Source organism: Nicotiana tabacum, chromosome 20, assembly GCF_000715075.1.
Source record: "Nicotiana tabacum cultivar K326 chromosome 20, ASM71507v2, whole genome shotgun sequence".
Taxonomy (NCBI): domain Eukaryota; kingdom Viridiplantae; phylum Streptophyta; class Magnoliopsida; order Solanales; family Solanaceae; genus Nicotiana; species Nicotiana tabacum.
The window spans coordinates 10,293,996-10,304,175 of record NC_134099.1 but is presented as its reverse complement, the minus strand read 5'-3'; the positions used below and the strand labels follow the sequence as shown (position 1 = coordinate 10,304,175).

At 33.9% G+C, this 10,180-nt stretch overlaps 1 protein-coding gene across 3 annotated transcripts; it reads left to right on the top strand.

Moving 5' to 3' along the window:
• Positions 1-528: 528 nt before the first annotated feature.
• Positions 529-3,995, top strand: LOC107763098 (F-box/FBD/LRR-repeat protein At1g13570). 3 transcript variants are annotated; one of them, XM_016582468.2, is made up of 4 exons: positions 529-719; positions 2,360-3,196; positions 3,288-3,443; positions 3,544-3,995. In XM_016582468.2, the coding sequence occupies exons 2-4, from the start codon at positions 2,384-2,386 to the stop codon at positions 3,853-3,855; spliced, it is 1,281 nt and encodes a 426-aa protein (XP_016437954.2). In that variant the 5' UTR covers positions 529-719; positions 2,360-2,383; the 3' UTR covers positions 3,856-3,995. The 3 variants fall into 3 exon arrangements, with proteins under 3 accessions (XP_016437954.2, XP_075097339.1, XP_016437355.2); XM_075241238.1 differs by having other exon boundaries at positions 529-825; positions 2,351-3,196; XM_016581869.2 differs by having other exon boundaries at positions 530-719; positions 2,351-3,196.
• The last annotated feature ends 6,185 nt before the right edge of the window (positions 3,996-10,180 follow it).

The following is a 10,180-nucleotide window of genomic DNA, read 5'->3' as shown; positions in this document are numbered from 1 at the left end:
AAGGAAAAAATGTATAATTAAATCCCTTGACTGAATGCACTAATAATGTATGGGAGCCTTTTAAGGTATATGTATATATTTTGTAGCTAAAACATGTTTAGGTCGGGTAAATACAAAAATCTGAACATTTTTCATAATAAGGTTTCAAATATTGTATATGAATGAAAAAATTCATATGAAAAATGGGTGTGTGAATGACTAATTTCATAAAATTTAAGAACAAATGTGATTGTTACACAAATAGCTGGCTAGATTCACTGTTAACTTTTTCTAGTCGGTATATATAAAGTATACATAGTTATACATAAATTATATATTTATTACACATCCGTCGGTTATTTTTAGTTTAAGTGGGGCCTGAGAAAGTTAGTGCATACGCAAATCTTACCCCTGAGAAAGCAAATATATCAGTATTATCAACACAAACCAAAGCAATAATAACATCAACATAAAAGCCAGAAAATAGATGTAAACAATAGCAATAACAAGTAAATAGACCCGGCACTATAACACAACATTAATTTGGGTTAATTAAATTTGGCATTTCCCCCCAAATGGACAGCCCTAATTACTCCATAATTTTAGGGTTTCTCTTTCCCCTTCATTTGAAGAAACCTCTTTCCGAATGAACCCAAAAAAGTACAAAAAGGACCCAAAGTACGCATAAGGCTATTTGATACTCCTTTTTGGATTTTCCAAATTCATAATCTCAAGTCTTGGTAAGCTGAAAATCTGCTACCTCGTCTTTTGTTTTCTAAAAATCATATCTTTCTATTTTGATTGATGTTGGTATTGTTGGTTTTCTTGGGTATGAGCATCATTTCAGTAAGTCAAGAAAAGTAGCTTTCTTTTGGAATATTTTCTTAAGTTTTAGAAGCAATTGATGTTTCTGTATTGAATTCGGTTGTTAGTTTCTATTATATACATTGTTGATTCTCAGTTTAGTTGTAATTTATATATGTTTAGCTTACCTAGCGGGTTGAGTTAGGTGTCATCACGACTTAGTGGGATTTTGGGTGGCGACACTTTTGGCTTTAGTACAATGAGGGGACTGGGAAAAAAAGAATCTTTATTATTTTAAAAAAATAAAGAAGAAGAAGAAATGACAGCTAGATTGATTTTTCTCTTAATTGAGTTGACGTAAACATTTTGGATTGGTTTGAAATTGGTCCTTGATGTAAATTATTTGAAATGTTTCCTATGTATAAATGGAAGCAAATAACTCAGTTTGTGATCTTTTTCAGTCCCGTATTACTTGTGCTGAACATGTAAACTAAATCAAAGTATTTGCTACTTAGTATAATTTTCATTAATCTCCATCATATCACTTTTGCAATAGGTTAATGTATTTTCTTATTATGAGCAGAGGCGGATCAAGGATTTGAACTTTGTGGGTTTAGATTTGAAATTCTACTCCATCGCACCTAATTTAATGGGTTCAAAATATAATATTTGTACATATTTAATGAACTTTTAGGTAAATATACAAGGTCTGAGACATGAATCATAGCTTCTATACTAGATACGCCCCTGATTATGATAAGGGTTCAATCGGCAACTTACATGCATCCTATAAAAGATGGAACTTGGTAGGTTCAGCCCTTAAAGTTCTTAGCACTGAACTTATCGTACTTTTGAAATTATGGATTCAGAATATACCATTTTAGGGGTTTTCACATATGTATTCATTTTTCATGTAAAAATTACCGGGTTCGGTTGAACTTGGAGCTAATAAGCTACATCTGCTACTGGTGGTGTCGAGTGACCACAAGAAAAATCAATTTTGCTAGTTAAAAAGGGACTCTTTGGTTAGAGGAAGCTTGTTCTACAATTGGTGTTCTGCCATCAGTTACTATTTAAATCAAATCGTTAGTGAGTATGATAACTTAAGAAACTTTGCCTTCTACAATCATGTTGTGATAACTTAGTAGTATAAGGTGGGGCAGGATTTACTTGCCAAGCAAGCTTAGCTGATGCAAATTGTGAGTATAAAACTACTAAGCTCAACTAGGCTATGCAAATTTTAGTAATGGAGGTATTAGTTTGATGTCCAATCTAGCCAAAGCTGTGAAATAACAACTAAGCTGATTTTGTGAGTGAATGTTGCCGAATGTTGGATAATAGTTTTTCTCATTATCTTGTAGCTGTAGATGTCAGTCGATAAAAGGGATTCTTGCTGTAGATTCAAAGATGTTATAGGAGAGAGATAAGTGGTTTCAATTTGAATGCAGCCATTCTTTTCATCTTACTGTTTTAGCATGTTGGTTAACAATGTGAATAGCTGTTATGTCATGTATTTTTACTCTGTCCAGATAGTTATGCAATTTCTTACCTTCGTATTATTGTTTAGTTTCTGCAGGTTCTTACTGGCAATTAGTGTTATATGATGCATAAGAAGGGCAAGAATCATAGTTGTCGAATTGTACCTCCCGATATACTTAGCTATCTTCCAGAGAATGTAATAGATGCCATTGTAATACATTTGCCTTTACGAGATGCTGTTAGGACAAGCATCTTATCGAAGAAATGGAGGTATACTTGGTGCAGACTTCAAAAGTTGACACTTGATCAAGCATTTTGGAAAACGACGAATAACTTAATATCCCCTACAATTAGATTTACAGACATCATGTACCACCTTTTGACCCTCCATGTAGGACCACTTACTAAGTTTACCCTCTCCATTGGTGATCTGAGAAACTGTCCTAAAATTGATAACTTGATATGTTTTCTCTCTAGGAATGGCATTCAGCATCTTGTTCTTCAATTTCCGAAGGATAACCTATACAAATTGCCTTCTTCATTTTTCACATGTTTTCAAATAAGACATCTGAGTCTCCATAAATGTTTAATAAATCCTCCACCTGCTTTCAAAGGATTTGATAAGTTAGTTGCCCTCGAACTTTGTGAAGTCACAATTTCTTCCAAATTTCTTGTAAGTTTAATCTCTTACAGCCCGTTGCTCGAGCAGCTTGTGCTGCAATCAAGTATCTCCGATCACATTCAAATTAAAGCTCCCAAGTTGATATCCTTTGACTTCACAGGCAGTTTAAAATTAATTTCCTTAATGGATGTCCCTCTTCTTGCAAAACTTTCACTTGTAGATATAGATGAGGGAGGAAGCTGTGATATTGCCAAGTTTCTTGAGTCTTTTCCTGCTCTCGAGCATCTCCACTTGAATTGTTATAGTGTCCAGGTAATTGTTGTGTCATGACTCATTGTAGTTTATTTTCATGGCGCTATTTTTTGGGCTTGAGACATTTTGATTTTTGGCGTTGTGTTTTTAGTTCTTAGCAGGCAAAGTACCAAAACAGCTCCTCTCTCCTCTTAACTGTCTTAAACGTCTTTACCTATCTGACATATGTCTAGATGCCGTAGATGAGGCTTCATGTGTTCTTTGCTTGATAAGAAGCTCCCCATATTTACAGGACATTGAAATTCAGGTTCAACTTTTTTCTTTCTCCTCTATTCTCTTATACACTTATGTCATAATCATTAATCCTCAATTTTAGCTCAAAAGGATGAACATTTGTTATTTTATAGTTGTATGATTCAGATTCTGGGGATGATGATGTTATGGAGGAGCTTGCTGCTCTAGAATCTCGTGAAGTTGAAAGCTTCTCAGATGTGACATTGAATCACCTGAGAGCTGTTAAGCTTACAGGTATAATAGGCTTAGTTCCTGAAATGGAACTTATCCAGCTTCTCTTAGCCAAGTCTCCAATGCTCATCAGAATGCTAATCGAGCCCGGGGTAGGAGATAATTCTCCTGAAACAAGACTCAAGGTACTCGCAGAGATAACAAAGTTTCGTCGGGCATCATCTAAAGCAGAAGTTGTTTATAAAGTTGCATAGATTTCTATCCAGATTAGGATCCTGTTTATCTCCACTTGTCTTTTTGCAAGACTATGATCTTTGGCTAAAGGATTTTGGAAGATTAAGGTGGACAGACAGAATTGAATGCAGTTATATGGCTGTGCTGTGTTTCTATCTAATGCTGTATTTTGTCCCGGGCCCGGGCCTTAGTGGGCCTAACGGGCCGGGCCTCGCGGTCCCGGGCTTCGTGGTCCTGGGCTCTGGCGGTCTCGGGCCTGGCGGTCCCGGTCTTCGTGGGCTCAATGGGTGGAACCGGCCCGTGACGGGCCTAAGCCCACATGGTCTTGTGCTTAACGGGCCGGGCTCGTGGGCTTCGCGGGCCTAGCGGTTTTTTTTAAAGGCAATTTCTTGTAGTATCATGGATATATTAAAAATATATATGTAGTATATATGTATATCTAATTATTAAAGTGCTTGACGAAAAAGAAAATAACAAAACAATAGTAAAACACTAAATTGTCATGCATAATATATTTTCTTGTAGTATATTATATTGTATCTTATGTATATATATTCTCTTATATATTTTCTTTTAGTATATGTATTGTATCTTATGTATATATATTCGCATAATATATTTTCTTGTAGTATATATATTGTATCTTATGTATATATGTTCGCATAATATATTTTCTTGTAGTATATATATTGTATATTATGTATATATATTCGCATAATATATTTTCTTGTAGTATATTATATTGTATCTTATGTATATATATTCTCTTATATATTTTCTTGTAGTATATATATTGTATATTATGTATATATTGTAGCATAATATATTGTCTTGTAGTATATATATTGTATCTTATGTATATATATTCTCTTATATATTTTCTTGTAGTATATATATTGTATATTATGTATATATTGTAGCATAATATATTGTCTTGTAGTATATATATTGTATCTTATGTATATATATTCTCTTATATATTTTCTTGTAGTATATATATTGTATATTATGTATATATTGTAGCTTATAAACAATTCTAAGTATAGACAAAGAAATATTGCGAAAAGAAGCTCATGGGTAGAAGCAATAAATTTTATTACCAAAAAATGGCATATCTTTCTTAGTCATCCTTCCCCCAATGGAATGAGCACAACAAGGTACTAATACCACCATTAGAAGGAAAAAAACTAAGGAAGATGTGCCAAAATACAAGTTACATATTATTCTATGTATTATCTCTAACAAATCTCATAAATCCTTGAAGGTTCGGAGGAGGTTGCATTGGTGGTGGTGGAAAAGAAGCTTGTTCATCACCACTTCCGGGCGAAGCCGAATCTTCCGCAAGTTCCGCTATCATTTCTTCATAAGCTTCATCTATCGCCGGTTGTGCTTCTGCAATTCCAAAGTTTCTTCTTTCCGAGCGGATCCAATCTCTAAACAATACTGATTTTTCCAAGCTATCCCTCATAGACGCTCTATGATCACCTATTTGCAGTCTTGCTTGACTGAAAGCGCTCTCTGATGCAACAGTTGAAGCTTGAATTGATAAAATATCCCGAGCCATCCTTGCAAGAACAGGAAAATGTTTTTCCCTTGCCTTCCACCATTCCAAAAGATCAAAAGAGCCGTCTGGATTCTCCTTTTCAAGTCCCTGAGACAAATAAACTTGAAGCTCATTTAGATGTGAAGTTTCATCATAATTTTCACCTTGAGACCCCTGAACTCCGTCCAAGATTTAAGAGCTTTTAAGCCCGCAACTCTTTTAGAGGATTGTGAGCTAGACGAAGTAGGGGTTGGAATAGTTGGCCTAGCATGCTCTAAGGCAAGTTGATAAGCATTATAAATTGTTTGAGCGTTAATCTTAATTAAAGTTTTTGCATCTGCAAGTGTCGCAATTTCCTCATTTGAAAGATCTAAAGCCTTATAAATATTTGAATACCAAAAATGAGGACCTCCCAATTTCATTGTAGGATTTAGCATTGCAGCAAGACCATAAATAGGAGGGATAGGAAAAAAATATTTTTTAAACTTTTGTTTCATTTCATTTATAGCAAGTTCATAAATATCCCCACCCTCACTAAATTCAACAAACAAATCAGATAGTGCTGCAATATAAACTAAACAGTTTGAAATAGTAGGATAATATTGCCCAGAAAATGCATTTGTAGCAATTTGAAAGTGTTCTAAAAAATCTAAAAGAATTTTAACATTAGTCCAATCTTGAGTGGTAAGCATTTCATCATCATCCTCACCACCTACCCGAGAATTAAACGTTGCATTAATTGGGTTTCTATATTCATATGCTACTACTAAACTTTCGTACATACAATTCCATCTAGTCGGGCAAGGTTTAGGAACCTTTCTTTCTCTAAGGCCATATTCATCACATTTTTTAAAATACTCTCTAAGTCTACTTCTACGGTTTGTAAAAAAGCCAATTAAGAGTCATTCTAACCTTTTCAATTTCTATGTTTAATATTCGCATACCATCACCGACAATTAAATGATAAATATGACAAATACATCTAACATGGAAAATATTAGTAAATGCAGGATTTAGTGTTGTTGTAAGCATGCCTATAGCACTGGTGTTACTAGAAGCATTATCCATTGAAATTGCCATTATTTTATCGCTAAAGCAAAAATATCTACAAATATCTGCAACAATGTTAGCTATAAACTTACTTGTGTGACGCGAATTAATTATTCTATATGCAATTATGCGTTTTTGCATTATCCATTCCTCATCTATCCAATGACTTGTAACAGTTAGGTAATCACAATCATTACCACTTCTACCAATATCAGTAGTAATAGAAATCCGATTAGGTATATGAGTAAATAAATACCGCAAATATTGTTCATATTCATGTTTGAATTTATAAATATCACTCTTAACTGTTGCGCGAGGCCAACCTTTATAAGTAGGATTAAACACTCTTCTAATATAATGAACCCAATTAGGATTAGAAGCAAAAGTATAAGGTAAGCACATAACAGTAATCATCTTTGCTAATTCTTCACGATCTCTATTTGGATCGTAATATAAAATACCTCCGGTGACAGTGTTAATTCCTGGTTGAACTAGATTTGAACCTGTACTAGGGTTAACCGCAGAATCTACACTTGTCCCCTCTAGCTGCGCTTTCATTTGAAAAAATCTAGCCTTATCTCTAGGGTGTGTTTTTATGTGCCTAGTCAAACTACCTGTGCCGCTACGGTCTCCAGTATATTTATGCGACATTAATTTCCCACAAGTTTTACACTTAGCCTTATTTTTTTCTCTTACTTGAGTAAAAAAATTCCAAACTAATGATGTTTCTAGGCGTTTAGCAGGTTCTCTATTAAAAGTAGGAGTTTCTACAGGTGGGTCGACCGGTGCATCACTTGGGTTATTAAGAGGACTAGTAGGTGTATCATCTAAATCCGGTGCTTGGGTTTCATCATCATCCTCATTTTCCTCATTATTTTCTAAGATGGTTTCATTAGGATAAAGAGCATTCATAATTTCATCATCTAATCTATCACCTGGTGCAACATTATGATAAAATTCACTATCGGTAAATTGAAAACAAGGGTGATCACTATCAAGAATTACGGAAGGAGGAGGACGTCTAGGTTGGCGACTACTTTCAACTTGCTTATCTTTTCTAGGTCGGGAAGCCGGGGGAAGGGTAGTTGGTTGGCCACTACTTTCACCGGTTTTATCTTTTCCTTTACCAAACATTTTTTTCAAAGTAAATGACATATTAATTATAATTATGCAAACTAAACCACACAAAAATATATTCTAAAAACGTAAGAGTTGAAACGAGTTTACCGGATTGCCGAACAACTTCTTGAAAATTGAAAATCGTTGAACACTTGAAAACTTCAATTCAACAACTTCACAATTTTTCCCGAAATTTCAACAATAAATTAAGTAATTGTAGTAGAGAGATTGAGAGAGATTGAGAGATATTGATGAATTGGTGAATAAAAATGAAAGAATGAGGGGGTATTTATAGTTGAGAAATGGGGAAAAGTGTAATTATATAAAGTTTGGGGGCCAAATGGCCATTTTTTAAAATTAAAAACGGTCATATTTTCAGCCTAAACGGCTAGATTTTAAATATGGCCGTTGGAGAATTTTAATTTTTTTTAAAAAAAAAAAAAAAAATAGTCGTTGGACCCGCCAGGACCGGCCCAGGCCCGCCTGCCGGTCCCGGGCTCGTGGGCTCAACCTTGAAGACCAGCCCACCCAGGACCGGCCTACCAGGCCCACCAGGCCCGTTAGGACCGCGAGCCCGGTCCGGTCCGGTTCAGGCCCGGCCCACCGAGCAGCCTTATATTCTATCAAACCAAAAGAAAAGGCTGTGTTTTGCCTTGTCTAACAACTTGTTTGAATGATTGTTAAGTATTGTTTTATAATGCATGTATCGTATGATATTGTATTGTATTGTACTGTATTGTTTGGATGTATACAATATTTGGATAGATTGTATTGTTTGTCATTGTTTCATGATGTCATGCAGCAACAATATGAAAGATAAACTTGCAATATTATGAAGAAAGTAACGCATGAGGTAGAATTATTATATAAAAAGGTAGGGTAAAGGATAAAATAAGATTATTTAGTAATAAGGAAGGGCAAGACGAGAGGAGAAAATAAGGTAATGATGCGATAAGACCAAAAAGGTTGTTCCATAAAGTGGAACTTTTTATTGTTACGTAAGGATGGATTTAACGATAAAATAAAATAAAGTTGGATTTCAGTTTGGGAGCACTAGTGCCTTTGAATAGATGTTTTTACTAGTCTGCTTATTATGCCAATGCTTAAGGGTTTTATATTTCATGCATGTTATTGATCTACTAAATGAAACATGAAATTGTACTACAACACCAATAACAAAAAATTTAGAGTAATTTTGCAAGTGGGGTCTGGGAGTAGTATCTACGCAGACTTTACCCTTATCTTGTGCATGCAAAGAGGTTGTTTTCGTCCTTGAAAAAGTTAAAGCTTGGAGACTAGTATCAAATATTAATTTTCTAATTGCAAGCACTGCTATACAACTTATTTTGTTATTGTTTTATTTAATATATGTGCTATTAATTTAATCTCTTCTATAGTTTTAATCCCTTTTCTCATCTATATTAACATATTGATCCTATTAGCTAGATTTTTAGTTAGGAAAGAGATTGATTATTGCAATATAGAAAAACAGAAGGAATTGCTTTTTCTAAATTAACAACTAAATGCCTTTAAAATTTTAACTATTTTAAATAATATTCATATGATATAAAGGAATTCTAAGAGTTGACAATGAAGCTGATTTTTTTTTTTTTTTGGTGAAGAACTTGGATATTCCAGGTCATCCCCTTCCTCTCTAAAAGAAAACAAAACTGATGCTAATTTTTAAATAGGGGCATTTTTGAACTCTTTTGCTAATGGCATAGGTTCATTTGAAACTAGCTGAGGAGCCGTTATCCCATGATTAATTATCTCGGGATTAGTTATTCCATTCTTTTATAAGGATAAAAAAATACTACAATCCCGGGATAACTTAGTTATATCACGATTTTATCCTATCAAATATGAGATAAACTCATCTCAAATATAATTCTTGGATGAATTATTCTTTATTCCTCGTACCAAACGAGCCATTAAGGAATGACAAATTTTTACTATTTTGCATAGTCCAAGGAAAATTTAAACGTTTTGTCAAAGTTTTATCATTTTACATAGCTCCCGTTTGGCCATAGATTTTGGTTTAATTTTTTCAATTTTTTTGAAAACATTGTTTGTTTATGAAATATGATCATGTTTTGGGATAAAAAGTTTCAAAAAATTTCAAGTTCTCAACAACTGGTTTAGGGCAACTTTTTGATGAAAACTTTTCATCCACTCACAAAACTTTAATTTTTCTTCAAATAAAATGCATTTCCAAACACAACTTCAAATTTAAAAAAATATTTTTTAACACAATTTCAAAAACTCTTTTTTAAATTTTCAATCAAATCTATATCCAAACGCTAGTATAGTCCAGTGGCAAATTTAAACCTTTTTAATTGAAAAGCTACTCAAGCCACCATTAGAGCCTAGAGGCGTAAGTAAATTAGAACGTAAATTAAAGGCAAGGGATTTTTATAGAAGAAATTACATCATATATCACTTGGGCCATACAGCCCATTCGAAAATAGCCCATATTTGAAGCCCTTACCTGGCTTAGCCTAGATTGTATATGTTATGAAATTTAGTTTTCACCCGGTAGCCCACAATTTAAAACAACGGTTTTAATATTTTAAATTTCAATTTCTCTGTTTCTCTTCCTCACGCTTTCTCAGAGCCAACGATAACCGACTTCC

Bases quoted from the DNA above. Each gene is read 5' to 3' on its own strand.
- LOC107763098 (XM_016582468.2), top strand. From the start codon at position 2,384: ATGATGCATAAGAAGGGCAAGAATCATAGTTGTCGAATTGTACCTCCC. The intron at 3,197-3,287 runs GTAATTGTTGTG...TTGTGTTTTTAG, and splicing joins TGAATTGTTATAGTGTCCAG to TTCTTAGCAGGCAAAGTACC. The intron at 3,444-3,543 runs GTTCAACTTTTT...GTTATTTTATAG, and splicing joins TACAGGACATTGAAATTCAG to TTGTATGATTCAGATTCTGG.